General features: G+C 35.7%; 1 protein-coding gene across 1 annotated transcript; it reads left to right on the top strand.

Moving 5' to 3' along the window:
- Window positions 1–770: 770 nt before the first annotated feature.
- alx4b (ALX homeobox 4b) lies at window positions 771–21,245 on the top strand. The gene is made up of 4 exons (XM_077194493.1): window positions 771–1,361; window positions 10,391–10,698; window positions 18,057–18,185; window positions 18,786–21,245. The coding sequence occupies exons 1-4, from the start codon at window positions 1,031–1,033 to the stop codon at window positions 19,101–19,103; spliced, it is 1,086 nt and encodes a 361-aa protein (XP_077050608.1). The 5' UTR covers window positions 771–1,030; the 3' UTR covers window positions 19,104–21,245.
- Window positions 21,246–22,702: the final 1,457 nt, after the last annotated feature.

Below are 22,702 nucleotides of genomic sequence, written 5' to 3'. Positions count from 1 at the left end.
TTCCGACTCAAAATGCAACTGTTCCCTATGAACTAGTAGCCCAGTGAAGCCCACAACAGTAATTCAATTGAAATAGTCAAGTCACCTTTATTTATATAGAGCTTTATACAATACAGATTCAAAGCACAAAGCAGTAATAAACAGGAAAATACTGATGCAAACCATCAAATATGAGAGACAATTTTAAATTTGGCTGTAAAGCAGCAGAAGACAATAGTGTTATTATTCAGCTCAGGTCAGTTCATGTTGATTCAGTTCAGTTCAATAACTGTGTAAAGTTAATCAATTAGGAAATTAGTTAAATTTTGCTATATGCAGTCATTATTTAGCTTGAGTCAGTTCAATGTTGATTCAATTTATATCAATGACAAAGTCCATGTTGGAAAACGCATAAATGATAAACTTGCACAATTACAAAACATGTTTTTTTAAAATCAAACTTTTTACTTTTATTTATTTTTAGGCATACTAATCAATGTTTTCAAGGGTTTATTAATTAAACACTAATTTACACTAACATTGTTCAACCTCCTTTAACAGAAAATTTAACTATTTGACTGAATAATGATTAGTTTCTCAAATATTTTAGTGTAAAATGATGCGTTTGTGTATTATGAATGTCAATTATGTTTGCTTGCTCCATTTTCGCGCTATTCTGTCAGTTGCGTCTTAAATTAGGCTACATTAATGTCATGCGTTGTGTTTCTCACGTGTTAGTTCGAGGGGAAAGCTCCTGTGCCCCACGATCTGACCCTTATCACGATGCGACCAGTGGACACCAGGACATCTTCCTCCGTCCATGCATTTCTCTCTCTCTCTCCTCTTAACCTTAAAGACGCTTTAGCATTTGCTTTTGCCTAGTCTCTGGAAAACATCTGAATCATTTTAACCAACTCCAGCTGTCGCCTTGGTGTGTGTGTGAGAAAGTGCATGGCCGTCTGTGAATGAGAGGAGACTCGAGCGAGGGTGACGTTTTGATTTACAAAAAAAAAAAAAAGTTAGGATATTTTTGCGGCTGTTTTTTGTCGGTATGAACGCAGATGCGTGCGTCTCATACTGCGATATGACCTCCATGGATTCATATTATCCCCCATCGTCAGGGCAAGGAAGAGTTCAGCAGGCCAATCCTTACAGGACGTTCCAGCCGAGCGACTCCAAATACAGTCCCACTTTTCTGCCCGCCAAAGGTCAAGCTTACGGGGACAAGCCGAGGAGTCCCTTCCAGCAGGAGTGTCCTTCACTGGAGGAAAGCTCCGCCGAGAGCCCGTACAACAAGTATCATCTGTTCATGCAGAGACCCACATGCAAAACTCCCACTGAAGACAGCAAACTACAGGACGACGCGCTCATCTCTTGTTATGGTGAGTGGCATCATGTATTTCATTTACCAGGATCTCCAGAGGTGACATACAATTTACATGATTAAATTTCCAGCTTATGTTTAGGATGTCAGTGTATTTTGATCATTGTATCAGAACATCTCCAGGTTGAGAGTAAAACAAGGCCTTTAATGAGTAGCTTTATAATTTGTTCTCACATTTGTTCTTGTTCATATGCAATTCTCACCTCGATAAAAAATTATGGTAGGCTAACACTTTATTTTAAGGTGACGTAGTTACACGTTTTACTTAGCCTATAGTAACAGTAAATAATGCATAATTACAGCTAACTAACCCTAAACTAAACCCTAACCCTTACTGCAACTCTATAAGTAGCCTACATGTTATTTAATATTATACTCATACTTATTTGAGTAATGTAACTGCGCCACCTTAAAATAAAGTGTTACCCAAATTACGTTTTACATTTTTAAGTAAATTCAAAGTCACAAGTTATTTTTGCACTTTTCGACCACTTTTTAAATTATTGATAAAAAGTTAAAACTTTGAACAATTATAATATTTTACTTAGTACTTTAGTTTTTTAGCCAGAATGTCTGTCAAATAAACTTGAAAGATCATATAGCCAAAACTAAAAGTATCCGCAAAAATACTGTTTCGCAGCCGTCTAATTCATATAGGCCTAATCGTAAAAATGTCTAAGATTTTTGTTAATAATAATAATAATAAATAATAATCCACATTAATTTTTTTGCATTTATTAAATCGAATAAAAGATTTGTAGCCTATTAAACTCACATTTCTGTGTGTTTTAGGATGATAGAATTATGACTTTTCTGCTTAACGCAATGAACTGCAAACGAGAAAGCGTAAATTCACTTAATAAATGTTAAACACAGGCCTGGTTCATATATTCATTCGCGTATATTACCAATAGACTCACCAACAGAGTGATTTATCGGCAGGTCGTTCAGGCACTTTCTGAAGGCTGTAGCCTATTTAAATCCACACTCACTCTCGCCTGTTATTTGTCAGATCTAATACTTTTACGTTTTCGACATTGCCGAAAATTAAAATGTTCTTAGCCTACTCAGAAAAAAATAAAAATATAAACAATTCGTCTGGTGATCTCATATACAATCAAAGCAGAAGTCACGAACAGACCTGCAGATGTTGCCATGCACAAAACGAAATAAAAAGATTATCACCATCTTCCAAACAGTGGCATGAAAATCCATCTTTGTGGTTGTAAATCAGGCAAGGGCTTGTTACGATGCCTGATCGCAGGCCAGTGAAAACAGACACACTGACTGTATCTTCAGGCTATATATATATAAATATTACAATTTCTGAACTGTCTGCTTATGACGACCATCTTAAACGAAGTTGTGGCACACAAACAAATAAATGAAGAATTGGCCTAATACAATGATGTATCTAACTTTAACTGTTGTCTACAATGGACCTTTAAAACGTAGCTTATATTTGATTACATTTTACAAACGCTTTAAAAATAATTAGTAGGCCTACACTGTGGTTAATTCTATTGGATGTCATTGGGAAATTAGCATGCACCCAGATTATTTTTAGGAATTCCATTTAAATAAAGAAAGAAAAAGAAACAAAAAAAAATGCTATATTATACAGACAAGCTTTCTCTCTTATTATTATTCAAAACCTCTTTTTGCATATATAAAATGTTTATTGTCTTCTGTAATAATAATCAGACTTGAAAAAAACCCAATAATATGCATAGGACAGGCTAAAACAATGATCAGATCTTTAAACTTTCATAATCAGTCCACTGTATTTTGCAATCATTGATACTGGGCGTTTGAATGAATGAATTCATTAAAAATAAAAATAATCAATATAATTTGTTTTTAATTAATGCTCTAAATCAGGTGATAATTAGGGCTATATGTAAATGAAAAATATTTAGCAAAAAGATCATTGCAGTCCAACTGGACATAATACTTTATTTTCAACAACAACCAAATAGGTTGTCAAATAGTTAGCAGGCCTGAAGATACAGTATGAGATAATCACCAAAAATTCCTTTCATGGGCATATTATGATGCATAGACACAGACAGTGCTACTTATAGAGCGTTTCTGTGGTTTGAGGAGAATGAACACTGTTTCCCACACCATGGTCTGTGCTGTAGATGTCAAGGGTAAAATCGAGCCTGACTGACCAGTCAGAGAACATCAGGAAGCCGAAAATCGCTTTTCATCCACTATTCAACACACAGAGAAGTATGTGCTCTGACTCAAGTTAACACTTTTTCAAGTGTGGGTTGTAAACTTGTTATGCGATTAGATCCAAAATATAAGAGGGTGGTTTGCTCTTTCCAGCCAATCAGAACCCAGTAAAACTACAGAGTCAGTAACAAAGCGGGTTCGTCACGGGCGTGAACTGTTAAAAACAATAAGAGTGCAACATTTCTAATTAAACCTTGCACATGACTTGAAAATAGTTATTTAAATTCGCCAGTCTAATTGCATTGATACTACTTACCAGGGTTAATCCTTAACAAATGCTGTAATCTCACACTGCATTTAAAATCAGTTTTAATTTGGATACATTATTGGAAATATACCACAGCAAAGCATAAAACCAAAAAACCGGAGTAATTCCTGACCTGTGGGGAGTAGGGCATAATTCAGAGGCAGATGTGTGGTATATGGATTCCCAGAGATATCATTCATGCATTTATGCTCAGCACTATCAGTGCCACTAGGAGGCCTAACATGACAAGCCCTGACTGGTTTACATAACCTTTCCTTACAAAATGATGTGTGCAAATAAACCAGCATTCATCAATTGATGGGATATTAATTAAGTAGGCCTATAAAGCGAGACTTGAAGGTTTTACACATATGATTAAACATTGGTTTGGTAGTTATTGTGTGAATAACAGATTTCAGGTGGTATCATCGACAATATATTGAATGTGAGAGAATAAAATGTGCTGCTTGTCCTTGCCACCAAATGCTGCCATACTACTCGATATTCAAGCAGAACTGGATGAAATATCAATCAACAATCTGACTTGTGATGCAGTCTGGAATTAAACCACACCATGTTGGTTCTTTTGGTCAAAGGGAAACTGGTTCTCTGACTGAGCCTGGTTTCTCTTTTTATCCATTTCTATCACCTTGCCACTGTCGCCTTTTGGCTTGCTTATAGTTGGGGACACTTACTAATTAGCAATATTATTGATATGGCTGCACTGACACTATATTGAATGAGAACTGAACTGATCTGGATGATGACCACTTTTTTTCTCCAGAGCTGCTTTATAGATGAATTGAACTCATAATTCATGAAATTTACACAGTTATTGAACGGAACTGAATCAACACTGAACATATCAACATGTGCAAAAACCTATTAAAACCATATATATATATATATATAGATTTTTATAATACCATGGCCTAGACTGTACAGGTTGATGTAAAAATTCAGCCATGCGTAAAATACCTACTCTTCAATTCATGCCATGAAGAGAATGTTTACATCCTCGACATGAGCTATTTTCAATTATAGTGAGCTTATGGGAGTGAAATCCTGGAGACTGAAAACTGTCTCAGTTCTGCAGTATGGAAGTCATGAGGTCATTTTTCAGGAGCTCAGATTTAACGGAAACACTGTCCTGGTTTCCCACAGAATCCACATTCCTGTGCGGCTTTCAGGCATTGATCTTCTCTCAGGAACATCTGGAAGTTTTGCTTCTGCATAGATACCTGTATCTTCAACGTACAGTATAGAGTACATTTTCCTCAGAATTAAAAGTTTTAATGCTCAATTAATTGCTTAACATTTTACAATTGGAGGCCAAATGCTAGAACTTAGATTAGAATATTTTACTATTAAAAATAAAGGTTAATTATTGGCATCTATATGGTTCCATGAAGAACCCCCGTTTTGGAACCTTTATTTGTAAGTGTAAAGGCCATTTGAGTCCGAAATTCGCATCAAAATTTTTTGCACGTTAAAAAATAAATTCAACCTCACGTTATGTCAATCACGCTTGCACACTGCATCCGAAACTTTCATCCGTCATAAAAAAAAACGAATCGCGTTAGATTTTCTGCGTTTTTCGCATCCGTAGCAAGCAGTTTGAACGGTGTTTTAATTGTGTTTTGACAATTCAGAGCCACCGAATCACAAATACGAAAAAACGCATACGAAGATTTCGGACTCAGTGTGCAATGGCCTTAACTTGTTGGATTTGCATCAGAGTATAACATATCAAATTTGCTCTTTTTCTCATTTGCTCATGATAATCTTGAACTGAATGGCATTATTCATTATTATTAAATGACATGAATGTCACTGGATGACACAGGATTGTTGGTTTACAGTGTGATTTATCTTGAGCTGACCCAAACCGTCAGATTGTATAAAAGCTATGGGTGCCCTGCTGCTTTACAGCTAGTTCAATCACACTTTGATGTTGTTCTCCTTGTTTCTTGCCGTGATTAAATTGCGGCTCCTATTAAGAATCTGACCTCTGCTAATTCAAAGACACAGTCGACTCCTTCAGGATGGAGTCCGTGTTCTCAGGGGAGTGTTTTGCCGTGGTGTGAATTGATTTTCAAAAGAGGTATTACTGTAAACACCGGTTTACAGAAAGGAGAAATTTGGTATATGTTTCTAGGCTGGAGGGCTTTTGCAATGCCAATATCAGTACTGAAGCAGTTGTGTAAAAGATGTGATTTTTACATTATTTGATTTTTTTCCAGAGGGGCAATAGTATGTCCAATAGTAATAGTAAAAAATAAATGGTCTTTATTGGTATATTTGGTTGCATGAAGAACTTTAAGATTCATGGAACCTTTCCATTCTATTTTATACTGGAAAAGGTTTCTTTAGATTTTTAAAATGTCACTCTAAGAAAACTTTTCACTGAAAGTTTTTTGGGGAAACAAAAATGGTTCTTCCATTGCATAAAGACCGCATTGGAACCATAATTTTTAAGAGTGTATGCTCTTAATAATAAATATTCTTACTGGCATTGATGGTTCCGTGAAGTTTCCATTGCACAAAAGGCTCTTCAAGAATAACCATTTTTTGTTTAACCAACGTTCTTGAAGGAAATTCTTTACACTAAGAAAAAAATGGTTATTTTAAGAACTGTTGAAAGAAAAGTTCTTTGGGGAACCCAAAATGTTAAAAAGCTATTCTATTGTATTGTTATGAAAACCCCATTTGGAACCTTTATTTGAATGTATAGTTTGGATGTGCGGATGTAGGTTTGATAGTAGTTATTCCTGTAGCTCAAATAGTAGAGCATGGTGCCAACAAAGCCATGCAAGATCATGAGTTTGATTCCCAGGCAATGCATGAACTTGATGAATTGTATACCTCAAAGGGGTAATTTACCGCTTCCCCGCTGGCTAAATCAATAAAACTTGTCTGCCTGTACAGTAGAAAGGCTAGCTGACTGCAGAAAACAGAGAAAAAAGGCTGCTGTCTTTCCTTTTGCCAGATATGAAAACTTCAACACCCATAATGCACTGGGCATGTTGCTGTCTACTATGGATATGCTTACCAGAGTCAAATACTGCCTTGCTTTAGTAGGAAATACTTCTTAGCAAACTTTTAGTCATAATGCTGTTGACTTGTATTGTTCCCGGGTGCAAGAATTCAAAGAGTAAATGTTTAGCAGGAGTGACGTACCTTCAGTTTCCAGTGAAGGATCCAGCTTTTTGTAGGTAGTGCTGCACATAATTGTAAACGTTGAGTAAATAAATCTGAAATCCTTTGTGTTCGTAGTTAATATTTCAAACTAGATGACCACGAGCTGTGTTTTAGGCCAAACGTAGGGGGAAAACAAGTACACTTTATTCATTTACATATACCACTGACATTGTAACAATACAAAGCAGGTTGAAAATCGGCAAAGGTACACTTTAAGTGCAATATAAGTTGCTTTGGATAAAGCATCTGCTAAATGCATAAATGTAATGTAATGGTAAGTGGATCTGGCGTGATGCCCTTGCCGGTTAGATCTTCATGGGAGGTGATCAGGAACTTTAGTGAGCCCTTGAGCAAAATATTTCATCTGCACGAGGACTGTCTCTGACTTATGTGCTGTAAGTGACTGTGGCTAAAGGCATCTGGTAAATGACGAGTAACTATTGTGCAATGGAGCTAAGTCAAGAGGTGGGGAATATTGTGCCAAAAAGTGCTGTTATATATCAAGTGGAAATCAGCTATAAAAAAAAATTAACAGCGCTTTCTTTTTAAGAACTGTATCTGATTAAATGTAGGCTATATCTCCATGCCATTGGTTAGATTCTGCGTTCTATATGGTAAGCAGAAAAAACACAGAGCATTGCTAAAATCCATTTGGACCGTGATCAACCGAGACTATTGCTGTCAATGCGAAAATTGCAGCCAAAACCAAGGAGCTTTGGCTTTAAAATGTTAAACATGCAATGGCACTGTTTAAAAAATGTGTTGGTACGCAGATTCAGCATAACATCAGCTAAAAAAGCCAAGGAAAGACAGCAGGGTGGGATTGGCTCACCACAGCAATTATGATTATTTCTCTGCCAAACACAGAGACAGAGCAACAGTTATCGCAAAATATATTTTAATACTCTAATGTAATACTCTAACCAAACCATTTGAAAAGTTTCAGAGTGAAAATTATTTATATATGTAGTTATACAAATGATGACTACCCCTTAGTTGCATTGTCTAATTGTTTTAGTTTAGAGTTAGACTGTAACAATAGGCAACAGTGTGAGTGAGGAGCATGAGATGAAACATAAAGAGAAACACAAAGAAAAATCAAGATTAATATCACTTGGGAACAGAATATTTGATCTCTGATTATATCAGGTGTCTTTATGCACTTATTTAAAAAAATATGTTCAATATACTTATTTTGTTCATATTGTAAAACACGTATGAGATGGGATATTGTTAAGGGTTTAAACTTCAGGAGGTTAAAGGGTAGAAAAAGGGTCAGCATTGTAATTATAGATATAATTTCACAAACTATACATAAATTTATACATAAATTATACATGCAGGTATTTTTGAAATACATGTTCAATTTAAAAATATGTATGGATGGACAAATAAGTGCATTGTATCAAACTGTTCATTTAAATGAGAAAAAAATAGGCGTGAATTTAAGATTTATGTATTTGAATATAAAATATAAGATTTCCATTCATTAGAATTATACAGTTTTAACTAAAACGAATAAACTTAATGTGATGCAAATTTTTCAGTCGTACATTAATTAAACAGATATGTTTCGGTAATAGTACTAATAAACTAATGCGTTTTAAATACACAATAATCAGGTTTATATATTTATCATAAGTAAATCAAATTTTTTTTATCTCATACATTTTAACTAACTGAACATTGCTTGTCTTACAACTATATCTAAACCATCTTCGTACTTTTTAACTGAATACATTTAAAAAAATTCCCAGGGACCAGATTTATGCTGATTCCGAGCAATAAAAAAATGCATTTTGAAAAAACGATTATTTAAATAAAATCAAATGCGTTTAATTATAAACTCTGCCATTTGTTTATGACTGACAAGTATGCATCACATTAAGTCTGTTGTTGTTGTTGTTGTAAGACAACAATCCAAATAAATGGAAATTTTAAATGTAGGCCTTTTTTAAAGTGTAGTAGTACACAGTGTAGTAGTAAGACACTTAATGTAATTTTAATAGTTTTATTGTGCATCAATCAAGCTGTAATTTTATGAAATTCTGCAAAAAGTGTGGAAGCTAAATAATTGGGTTAATTTGGAATACATAAAATGCTATCTATGAAATTGGAGCAATACAAATGAGTCTGCCATTTTATAAAAAAAATTAGAATGTCAATGTATACGTAGGCCTAATACTATTAAACATTGGATAAATGTATCATGCAAAATACATCAAGAGATAAAATGAACGGACAACACTGCTTGTGTGGTTGATTGGCTCAAACATAAGCAGAAAAAAGTTGCATTGAACAGGCATGATTTGATTATTTACTTGCAATCTGTGCATGTTTATACTTTCACCAAGATATGATTCAGGCATCCGACCAGAAAACATATTTTCATCTGAGATAAAGAGGGTTCTGTTGTCACCTTACATTTCAAAGCCCTCTAATGTGCAACAAGCCTTTCTTTATGTTAAAATAAAGAATATTTGTATAGGAGTAGATGAGTGTAACGTTTGTGTTCTCTTTGGGACTCATATGTTGCGTTTCATTTCTTCCCTATTTTCCCGCTCATCATTTGTTGCCATGTTGTTTTAATTATTATTTATTCACCCGTGTCCTGCTAATTATCTCATTTCACCTCTTTATTTAGGCCTGTCTTTTTTTTTTCAGTTCAGTTTTGTCTGTGTGAAAGTTGGTTTGTTTAGCAGTTCTACTGTAGATTTCCAGTGTGTTGTGGTTATGTTTAGTAAAATAAAGACTGTTGAAATCAATATCCTTGCTACATTTTCCTTGATTAATTGTGACAAAGAGAGTATGTTCACGTCAGATACGTTACTCGTCTGGAATGGGTTGAGAAACAGGTTAACGTAAACCCTCGTTCTCCTCAATATTTGACACAAACACTAGATAGATAGATAGATAGATAGATAGATAGATAGATAGATACTTTTATTCATCCCAAAGGAAATTTAAGGCATCCAGTAGCTTAAACAGTACATATCCACTAAATCACACATACAATAAAAATAAGAGTAATAATAAAACATATATAAATATGTAATAAATAAAAAAATTAACTTTGACTATGAATATTAACTGGTTCTTAGTTAGGTTCTTACCGCTGTGTTGCAGACTACTAATAGCCATATCCATAGGATAAAGAGATATCTTCGTGATGCATAAAAAAGATAAAGTTTGCAAAGGAAAAATAAGTTATAAAAGAGTAAAAAGACACAACAAACGGAACTACTGAAAACAGCTGCCACTCTCAGCGGCGCATGCGTTAAGATGAATGATGACTGACTAAAGCCACAGTTAATCCGTTGAAATATGTCTGTTTCCAGGTAAAGATGGCACTGGACTGACAGACACAGAGATGCCTCAATCTGCTGATCCTACAGGAATGGATGGTAGTTACATCAATCTGAAAGACACCGGGGTCAAAGGTCAAGCAGAACGGCCTGAGCTCGGCAGTCCTCTAGACAAGTGTGAGGCTGAGAGCAATAAAGGCAAGAAGAGACGTAACCGCACCACCTTCACGAGCTATCAGCTGGAGGAGCTGGAGAAGGTGTTCCAGAAGACACACTACCCCGACGTCTACGCCCGCGAGCAGCTGGCCCTCAGGACGGATCTCACGGAGGCACGGGTGCAGGTGAGCCTGCTCCATAAGAACTTGAGAGTTTTGCTTTGTAAAATACATTACAATACAATGGATAGCATAAGTGAACACACCCATGCTAAAGTTGACTAAAAAGAGGAATACAAAATCATCTTTTGGAAACTGATCTTAATGCCTTAATTTAAAAAATGAGGAAAAAACCAACCTTTAAGGACACCAATTTTCTTTGTGAATGAATAATGTATCGTAAATAAATAAATGTTCTTCCTTAAAATACAGGGTGCGTAAGGCAGGACACCCCTGTTAAATTCCCATAGAGTCATGCAGATTTTTATTTTTAAAGGCCAGTTATTTCATGGATCCAGGATAATATGCATCCTGATAAACTTCCCTTGGCTTTTGGAATTAAAATATCCCGAGATCATCACATACCCTTCACCATACCTACAGATTGGCATGACTTACGCAACCTGTATTTTAAGGAAGAACATTTATTTATTTACGATACATTATTCAAACACAAAGAAAATTGGTGTCCTTAAAGGTTGGATTTTTCCTAATCTTTTAAATTAAGGCATTAAGATCAATTTCCAAAAGATGATTTTTTTATTCATCTTTTTAGTCAACTTTGTGTTCACTTATGCTAGGCACTGTATATTTGAGATTCATACACGCTTCAGAAGAGCTGTGGTTGTTAGAAATGAAATAACCTAGAATATTCATTTTCAATATACAACATTTGCAGCTGGTTGTGAGTTACTACAAAAATAATGATGATTCAGGAGCTGTTTACATGACACCGGTTTCAAACAAAAATGGTCATTAATTTACACCACAACGATAATTTTTGAAAGCGGGTTTCAAAGTGCACTTTTTAAAAAAAGGATACTGATATTGCCTCAATGTAAACTACAAATACGTGAATTTGTGAAAATGTGTCATGTGCGTGTGTATTACGTGTATTATGTTTCAGTACTAAGTGACATGGCCAACTACTGGCCGACAGCAGAATACAGCGTTTAGTCATTTTTGCGGATCCGTGTGAACGGGATTGTTTTGACAACGGTGTTTCCTGTGTGAAAAACACAAAGGAAAAACGTTTCCGTTTTTAGTACATCGGTGTTGTGTACACGTACCCCATTCTTCAGTTTGTAAAACTACAACTATGATTAATAAAATGATCACTTTTATTAATATATGATTAATCAGATGTGGAAAGAGTAATAAAATATTCTACTCAAATAAAAGTACTACTACTTCAATGAAATTTTACTTAAGTACAAGTAAAATTACCGGTCTAAAAATCCACTCAAGTAAAAGTAAAAAGTAGCTCATTTAAAATGTACTCAAGTAAAAGTTACTGAGTTACTTTTTTAACAGCGGGGTGGGGTGGGGGGCTCTCCCGTGTAGGGTTGTAATGGTATGAGATTTTCACAGTATGATAACGTCTCAGAAAATATCACGGTTTACAGTATTAATCAATTATTAAATAAATAAACGGTATTATTTAATTATGGTTATTATTATTATCATCAGTTAAAATGACAATTAAATTAAAGAAAACAGTTTTTTGGGGGGTTGAACGAATGCGTTTATTATAACAAACTTGAAACCATTTGTTTGTTTTGTTTATTAAAATTTCAATAAAACGAATCAATTAAATTCAATAATTGATAATGAATTAGATTAACAACTTATTTTTAACATTAATAATTTATTAAAACGTTTAAGAATAATATAGTCCTATGAAATGTATTTTATTCAGAAAATGAATGTTTCTTTTTAGGATTTAATCCAAATATATTATCAAAAACGGTGGTAATCAAATGGAAATTAAAACTTGTGCCCTTTTATTGTTTGGGGAAGAGCTGCAAAAACAGATTTACTAAATTAAAAAAATGGACAAAATATATTCCTTAAATAATGTTTAAATAAATTGTATTATTATTGTTGTTGTTGTTATTATTATTATTTTGAGGAGTATGTTCTATTGTATGCCTACAATAGTAATACATTTCTGTCATAATTTCTCCTAGTTAAACCAAACTTTTATTTTGAGCAGCTCATTCACACCGATTCACACAGAAACGCAGAACAAGCAGGTTATATATTTACATAGCAGTATTTTTGCGCTTAAATATTCACAGACCATGTCGCGATTGGAATTATTGCACAGTTCTACTTTCCATGTATTCATCCATCCATCATTTTGCGTGTTTTAGCCTACGTTACATCTGCGTTATGTAAATTCCATTTTCATGACTGGATTCCGGGATTCCCTCTGCATCACGTAAATCATTCGCCTTAAGTTATAATCGGGACATACCTTTATCTGCAGGGGGATGCATGGTGTCCTATGTATCCTCCTTTTGCAGCCACTTAGTGTCCACATTTTTTGCAAATTGGATATCTATCCTCGAGGACAACCACACTTTTTTCTACATCCAAAGTATTTCCATACTGGCCATAATTCGCTTCATAAGAATTCAAGGGCGCTTCGCTTTCAGCTTCAGCTGGGTCTGCGTCACCTTTTTTGCGCGTTTGTTCTCCCGCCCTTCAATCAATGCAGTAGTTTCCGGAGTGTGATTTTTTTTTTCTCCCTTGTATTATTTTTTACTCAGTAACGGATATGATTTCAAATGTAGCGAAGTACAATACATCAAACAAAACGTACTTAAGTAAAATTAAAATTACAGATTTTAAAAACTACTTAAAAAAGTAGAAGTAGGCTACACACAAAAACGACTCAATTACGTAACGCGAGTAAATGTAATTCGTTACTTTCCCCCTCTGTGATTAATATATGTATTAATATATTATATAAAATGATACAATATTATATTCAAAATTAGTTCATAAGTTTAATAATATAATATTTGAAATGTTGTTGTTATTATTATTATTTTCAAATATTACCACAATGATTAATATAGCCTATGACATTATATAAAATCATACAATGATACATTGAAATTATATTTTACACTTTATTCATATTTTATAGGCTCCCTATGACCCTACAGAGGACAAACGGTTTGAAGAATGGTTTGATGGATAATACTTTATAGTTTAATATTTATTATGTTTTATTAGTAGTAGGAGTATTGGTGGTAGTAGTAAAATTATAATTATTATTATTAATAATATTATTTGGTAATATTCTCTTTAAATCAATAGTGTGTATTTAATAGTAGCTCCATTTAAAGAGTTAGTTCACCCAAAAATAGTAATTCTGTTATTAATTACTCACCCTCATGTCGTTCCAAACACATAAGACTTTGGTTTGTTTTCGGAACACAAATGAAGATCATCTTGTCAAAAGACACAATCGCTTTATATGAACAGATTGAATTTAGGCTTTTATTCACACATGTAAATGATCATTTGGACTAAACCGCTCAATTCATATGGATTAGTTTTATGATCTCTTTATGAACTTTTTGAAGCATCAAAGTGATAGTTGTGTAGCTGTAAATGGAGGAACAGAAAACTCTCAGATATCATCACAAAGATCTTCATTTGTGTTCTGAAGATGACCGAACGTCTTATGTGTTTGAAATGAGGGTGAGTAATTAATGACAGAATTTTCATTTTTGGATGAACTATCACTTTAATAAATGTGCCCATTTTTAAATCTATTCCACAGGTTTCTCCTCCAAGTCTCAAGATTCTGCTCTGCTAAAAAGAACAATAGTCTCTGCTGTGCATAACACAGATCTCAATTCTCACATCATGACAGAGAAGTTGGACCCACACATTTTTTTCGAAACTTCTAGTCATGTTTAATGTACCTCTCTTCACCACAGTGTTTAAGGATGTTAAGAAGAGTTAGGAAGAAAAAACACACACGTTCTCTGGCAGTTGAAGAAAACACAGTTTGAGATGCCATAATTTCCACGCAGAGAATGAGGTATCGTCAGGAAGCTGGCCATGTTCTGAGGGTACAGTGGAGTAACTGCATTCGTTCTGAGTCACACACACATGAGTCTAATTACCCCTGTAGGCTGACAACACAGTGCAGACTCTGTTGAGTGACTACAGGGTTCGACCCGTTTTTCAAAAACATACCTACAGACATACGCAATTGTGATGATCGCTTTCCTCCCCAGCGCTGTTGCTCTGCTCTCTCTTTCAAACAGGACTTTCTCCCTCAACACACTGTAATAGAGGATGTTTTGGATGACATCATATATAGTTTTAGTCCTTGGGTCGGGACATACTTGCAACATACATTTTGGAATATATTTTGGTATCTCATAACCTTATGTGAGTGACACACTTATGCATTATGAGTGTCCTAAGAGTGTGTGTGTGTGTGTGTGTGTGTGTGTGTGTGTGTGTGTGTGTGTGTGTGTGTGTGTGTGTGTGTGTGTGTGTGTGTGTGTGTGTGTGTGTGTGTGTGTGTGTGTGTGTGTGTGTGTGTGTGTGTGTGTGGATGTGCACATAGGTCCCCTGCTCTCGTCTGTGGGTCTCTGAGAGGTCAGAGGGGGCGGCTCTGGAGAGCCGGAGGGCTTAGGCGTCAGGAAATTAAACATGAAATGTAAACAAACTCCAGCCTGAACATTCTCCTCTTTCACTTTATAACATCCTCCCTTCAGAATTTGAGTTTGAAGAAAAGAAAGAGCAAAGGAGAAAGTTTGTATCAGAGAATGATGGGAGAAAAAAACCCAGAAAGATGCAGAAGATGTAAACTTTAGAATTCTGAGAAAGATGTTGAATCAAAAGTGCTAAATATAAACCCGCATTTGCGGGAAATAAATGAGCAATTCTGAAAAATGTCAAAATTGTGAGACATAAACTCGGAATTGTGAGATAAAATGTCGCAATTACGTACTAAAACGTATGAATTAGATTGTTGAATTTCTATGAATTAGCCACCAATTCGCCAAAATGTAAAATAGTTACAAATACTTATTTATAAATTCTATAATTTAATGCATTCTAGTCTGCTCAGCTGGTTTAGATTGGTTATTAAACTTAGAGGCCGATTACACGATAATGTTTTCAACTAAAAACGGGGGAAAAAATGTGCGTTTTAGTCATTAATTTTACAGGACAACAGCGTTTTGGGGGCCTGAAAAAGCAAACTTTTGAAAATGGGTTTCAAAGTGCAAGTTTCTGAAAACAATACGGTTATCATCTCTGTAAACCACAAAAACGTGGATTTGTGAAAACTGTGAGGTCATGCACATGCATACATGTTCAGTCTGTTGGCGTCTAGTTGACATCGCCAATTACTGGCCTGGCATGAATGATGCATCGTTTTTAGTCTTTTTTGCAGATCCGTGTGAACGGAGACTGTTTTGACAATGTTGTTGTCTGTATGCGTAAAATGCAAAGAAAAAACCTTTCCTTTTTTAGTATATTGTTGTGTAAACATGCCCTAAACGTTTAACTCTTTCCCCATCATTGACAGAATATTCCGGCTTTCAGTGTTTTCACTGTTATACGGTAGGGGGGCGATATTACGCATCTTCTGGAAGAGTACAGAATCTCCTGATCAAAACGCATGCAAAAAAAGCAGAAACAAAGCTTTGCTTTCGCACATGGTAGTCTTAATTGGTAGGTAATTTGTAGGGAACATGGTAGGTAATTTGATTTTCAAACTTCAAGTGTTTTTCAAAAAAAGAATGCATGAAGCTAGAATGAATCATTTTTATTTTTGCTTGTTTTTGTTTAAAAGAAGAGCCTCTGATCCTTCTTTTGATATATTGCATGTTCAGATATTCATACAACAAAACATTCTGGGAGCCATGAAAGTTTTGTGAAAATGAACAAAAAGGCTGGCAACTTAGAAAAAACAAAACCCTGGCGGGGAAAAAGTTATTGTAAGATAGCATTTACCGGGTACATTGTCCTTTAATTCATTTTCAAAACATTTCCACCCTTGTAGAGGAAAGAGGAACAACATAAACTAAGAATACAGATGCTGCTCGGCTCACCGATCCTTGGTCATTATCTCTGATTACTCTTAATTTAGTAGACCAAGGAAAAACAATATAAACGTCCGAAGAGACAGGGATTAAATGACAAAAGATTCTCAAAACAGATGACATGATCATAATGGTACTTGGAGGTCAGGAGCAGGCCATGACATCGGCCTGAACGATCAAATTACTTTGGGCTCAATAGCACAACTTAAGCTAATTCAAGCAATATATTTTGTAACTCAAATAAAGATAAGCTGAAATGCATTGTATCTTTTGTACCTTTTTATGGTTCCCCATTAATGTGAACTCAGTACTCCATATTCTGTTACCCTTCCGTAATATGTCTGGGGCTCTTTGGGCTTATGAAAACTGTAATGTGATTGGACACAACTCAAGGATACAACTCACAATCCAAGTTTATCTCAGTGGTTGGGACAGATTGACACTGCCCTTTGACATAGTCAAAGAAATAACTGCATAACTGTTTAAACATGGTAGTCATCTTCTTTAATAAATTAGACACCAGAGACAAATCCATGAGTAGCTAATTTGTTTTGTCCAGTGGTGATTGTGGTCAACACAAATCTGAACATCCCAGAGACTTTTTTAACTGACATTTAAAAAATGTGTTTTTTGTCATTTGTGTAGAAACATTCTCTGTCGTATACTGTGAAGTGATGGGAATGTCTGAGTGAGAAACTTGACAGGATCTTATTGAAAAACAAACAGCTTTAATATAAATACTAGGAATGTCTCATTTGAACATGTGCATGTCTGTTGCAGACTTGACTTTGCAGCTTACAAGTCAGTAATGAATGAGATGAGGTAAATGTCAAAATGTCTTGTGCAATAACAGAATAAAACATTGTGTCCGGTAAAATTTGAAAAAACAATCAAGCAACAAACTGGATTCTAAACCAATTACACGTTTTTACAAATCATAAAATATCAAACCACATGTTGAGGTCTGCCAGCACGCAGCTGTGGTTTGGGGTTGTTGGTCTGTGTGGTGGCGCACTAACAGAAGACCCGAACTGGTCTCATTGTGATTGATGAGGTGGACCTTCTCCAGACATGAGCGAGGCTGAGAGGAGACAGGCTGAGAAGTGCAGAGCTCCAACCTGTGCTGGCAGATAGTTCAGATCCATACAGAAACAGTGAGGACTGCACATTAAAGACATCAGCTCAGGAACCGTGCAGTGCTTTCATGTGCTTTCTCACGATTTATGCTTTGGCATGGGCTCAGTTCAGTCTTTACACAGGGAGAAATCCAGCTCTCTGTACATTTTCAGCAATAATGGTCTGTGTTTAAACGGCGTTGAGGATTTTTTATTTATAGTTCCAATTTAGAAATAGCATGAAGATTTTACAGAAGAAAACATGTACCTGTATTCACTCCAAATCTTGGGATTTTGCAGAGAGATGTTTCAAATAATCAGATATTTGGTTTATTTCCTACAGGTGTGGTTTCAGAATCGCCGGGCCAAATGGAGAAAGAGAGAGCGCTTCGGTCAGATGCAGCAGGTCCGGACGCACTTCTCAACGACCTATGAGCTTCCTCTTCTCACACGACCAGAAAATTATGCACAGGTAAAAGGAAAATCTGTACTATCAATCATACAGTAGATTTTTATTCATATACAAAGACTTATTTAACAAAAACACATCTGTGCTGATCTTACACCAACAACATGATTGCAATTGTTTTTACACGGCAGTTTAATGAAAAATAATTTTAATTTTGCTTCTTACATTATAGACACAATATTTACACTTAGTTTTTGCACCAAAGAAAATCCAAACAAAGAAAAGCATTATCCAACACAATGAATCACTGTTTTTAAAATATCAGTGGAGTGAATGATTCAGTGAGTCACTCATAAAGACAGTTGTTTCATTCCTGAATGATAAGCGTTTTTGAAAGACATGGTTGAGTGAACAATTCAGTGACTCGCACATAAAGAAGGAGCCTGCGTCTGAAAATGCATTCTCTTTGAGGAGGTACTTCTATTGAGTAATTACTTTGTGACCTGTTTTTGTTTAATATTAGTACAGTGTAAAACGTGCATGTAGCCTACACAATAAGTGCATTGTATCAAATGATCTATTTAAATGTTAGTACATAGTAGACACTTAATGTAATGTAGGACTGGGATTACAAATGTGTTTTTCTTTTGTATTTTTCTTTAGATTCAGAACCCATCTTGGCTAAGTGGCAGCAGTGCAGCCTCTCCAGTTCCTGGCTGTGTGGTTCCTTGTGATTCTGTATCGTCCTGCATGAGCCCTCACCCTCACTCCGCTAGTGGCGTGACTGATTTCCTCGGTATGCCAAGCCCTGGTGGGAACATGGGACAGACACACATGGGCAGTCTTTTTGGCAACTCTGGAATGGGCGTAACCATGAATGGTTTTGATCTCAGCGTCGAACCGGATCGCAAATCCTCCAGCATCGCCAGCTTGCGCATGAAGGCGAAAGAGCACAGTGCCGCGATCACATGGGCCACATGATGCCTTCATCTGGGACACAGAAGACCAGACAACCTCAGCCCTAAGCTGTCAGCACTAATGAGGTGAAAGTAATGCCATCTGGAGCCAATATGAACATGACAAATGGGGGCTCGAAGCTTTAAAACACTTGGAGATTTCATTTTGAATTTTTGGAGGAAGTGGATGTGCAGTGAAGTTTGAATGTGTGGAAACCCAGTTTCAAAATAAAGACTGTATATACTGAAAAATATATAAGTATATACAAAATATATACTGACTTCCCATGTATCATCATTGAGAAAAAAAATTTCAGTATGCACTATTTTAAAACAAAATTAAATTAAATTTAAATAAAAGAAGAAAGCATCAGTTCTTATGCACTAGGCTTAAACCATTCAGTCAGAATTGAGAATTCAGAACAAGTGCTTCCATCCAATAGATCCATAAGATGTGAGAGCCATTCTATAATTATTAGCCAATAAAGTACCAGGTTTGGTCCTCTTCGTCTCTGCTATGCCAAACGGCTGATTCTGTCCAGCTCAAGCTCCAGAAATACTCCCTTTTTATCACAGCCACATTCTCTAAACCAGAGGTAATAGGACATTGTTTCCAGATAAATGGTGGAATGTTGTGTTTGTTTTGGGTTAACGGGACGCAGCTCTATCGGTTGGAACATAAGCCTAACTTCATTAATTTCCTGGCTCCATCAGTTCCTTTGCACCAGCAAAAGATCTAGTTTCTCCCGCTTCAGGGAAGGTCATCACCCAAAACCTCTGCTTCTTTTCAACACGGAACCCTGGTTATCGTGAAGGATGAAGAAGAGAGTGTTGTTGCCGTTCGGGTTCTTAGCCAGTAATATGTGCTGCAAACTCAATTATTTTTTGTTGTTTTTGAGAAAGGTAAATTCAATGACTGAATTGATCTCTTAAAGGGATAGTTCACCCACAAATGAAAATTCTGTCATTAATTGCTCACCCTCATCTTGATCGTAAAACTAATGTGAATAAAATTCTAAAATTATTCGGTTCATCATATAAAGCAAAAAATGCCGCTCAATTCATAAGGATTATTTTTTATTTTTTCTCTTTATTAACTTTTTGATGCCTCAAAATGGTAGTTGCGTATCTATCAATGGAGGGACAGAAAACTCTCAGATTTCTTCAAAAAGATGATTATTTGTGTTCCGAAGATGAATGAATGTCTTACAGGTCTGGAGCGACATGACAATGAGTAATTAATGACAGAATTCTCATTTTTTTGGGTGAACTATCACTTTAAGGCCCGTTCGCCTCAAAGATGAAAGAAAAAAAAGAATTGCAGAGTTTAGACCTCAACTATAATGACCACAACTACGATAACGGCACAGAGACCCGATAACGTTAGAATCACTTTCAGAACAATTTTCCCCCAGCTGATGAATGATAAAAACAGCCAATCAGAATCCATCCTGCTTTAAAGAGCTCGAGCATTTAAAGTGGCAGACGACAAAACTGCAGCGCGTTTAGAATTAGCAGAACGCTATATCGTTATAGTTATCATTCTTAGTGTGAATGGGCTTTAAGTCTTAAATTTTATGAGACCATGTTTAAACATCTAAATGAAAACTGTCAGTTGACGAGATAGCAGAGTATATTATATCGATTATGAAGAAATCTCCTTTTGTAAAAATGTACTATACAGACTTCCTGATTGAGATTAGCTAGAGCTAGAGTGCTTTCCACTTCTAAATGTTGGAGACCGAATGTAACGGAGGGAAGTCATTGTGTGTCTTATATTTCGAGAGGGCATAACTGTTTTTTTCTTGCTCCTCTTACTTCCTCAGTTTAAATACTACTGAGACATGCAGTTACAATATATTATCATCAGTTCTTTTGCGTTTGTACAGCATGCACTTTTAATAATATGGTGATTTGCTTACTATGTGTGTTTGGATTTAATGAGTGATATAGTTTTGCTGGTTTGAATGTTATTCTTGATAACATAACTAATTTTCTTTTGTAAAAATGATCATTAAATTCTGTGCTGAGAATACTGCACATGTTTATACTGTATGTGTCTCGTGAAATTCAGGCAATAACAAGCTGTTGTAAAATACAAAGCATTTTATCCATGGTGTTTCTGTATAATAGTGTCTATATCTGAATTAAAAAGATTATGGGATCACTTGCAACCAACTAAACACATTTAAAGCTGTTACAAACACACCTACTTTAAAATGCAAACTATCTTCTCAAAGAATAAAATAAACTCAAAAAGTGTTGTAGACAAAATAGAATACTATTGTCATTTCAAATCATCCCTTTTCGAGCAGTGTGCGCTTATGACAAATTGTTTCTGTATAATATAGGCTAACACCTACAATCATTGGAATGCATGGATTTCAATAAACTTTTTTCACATGGCTAAAAAAAGAAAAAAGAAGCTGAACCAAGGAAAGGGTGTGAGTAGAGGAAGAATGATTTACATTCAGCAAATATTAGACACAAGACATAATTCCAGACAGTTTCAACTGCTTTCCAATCCTATTGTAATCCGTTATATTTATAGCCATATAGAGGAATTCAAGACATTGCACATGGAAAGTTGTGCCTGCATGTATTGGCAAGGATGCCCATTGAAATTTAACAGACAGACAAACATTTGATGGATTGTAATAATTTTGTTTATTTGTCATGTTTAAAGCATGAAAAGGGCAGTGGTCCCTCACTCCATTCTTTAAAGTTGTTATAAAAAAACATGGATTAAATGGATGCACTACATATAAAATGGGCATTTCACAGGCTGAGTGCCAGAATTCAGCATATTTCACAGGAATAAGGAGCAAACTTTGTCTTCTACTGCGTTGAGCAACAGTTTTGGTCAGCATCCAGAGCTGTAAGGAGACAGCCAACACAAAGCTTGTCACCCAATAAAACCTCCACTGGGACCTGACAGCCTTCCAGATGAGCCTGGATCCCTCCCAAATAAATCCATCAGGAAAGATGTCTGGCACTCGCACAACCCATTTTACTTTCTCACTCGCTGAACGGTCCGATCCCTTCGCTGTTCTTACATTTCTGGCAGAATTTCAGTCCCTTGGGCTTTGCTAAACTCTCTCCATCTCACACGCACAAACAGAAAACCAAACGCAGACAAAGATAAAGGAGTTTACAACTTAAGAAAAAGTGTAGGTGATAGAATGGAGAAAAGCACTGCATTAAAAAACTCAGTAAAATATTTCAGGCAGGTTCTATACCTGGAAAACACGCTTTCTTGGCTGTTTAATCCACCAGATCAAAAGGTGTAACAAATATTTTTTTTTCTGAGAAATACTATTTACATTTCTATGACCTGCCTTCATTGTTTTTGTGTATGTGTGTGTGTGTGTGTGTGTGTGTGTGTGTGTGTGTGTGTGTGTGTGTGTGTGTGTGTGTGCGCGCGCGTGTGTGTGTGTGTGTGTGTGTGTGGCCTGGTAAACCCTACCTTATGGGGACAAAATGTCCCCATAAGGATGGCAATATCTGAAATCCTTGTTCGTGTGGGGACATTTTTTGGTCCCCATGAGGAAAACAGCTTATAAATCATACTAAGTGATGTTTTTGTAAAATGTAAAAATGCAGAAAGTTTTCTGTGATGGGTAG

Source organism: Siphateles boraxobius, unplaced genomic scaffold (genome assembly GCF_051911475.1).
Source record: "Siphateles boraxobius isolate OS27281-9 unplaced genomic scaffold, OSU_SipBor_1 32, whole genome shotgun sequence".
In the NCBI taxonomy this organism is placed as follows: domain Eukaryota; kingdom Metazoa; phylum Chordata; class Actinopteri; order Cypriniformes; family Leuciscidae; genus Siphateles; species Siphateles boraxobius.
Note: the sequence above shows the minus strand (reverse complement) of the source record. Positions and strands in the feature narration are given on the sequence as shown.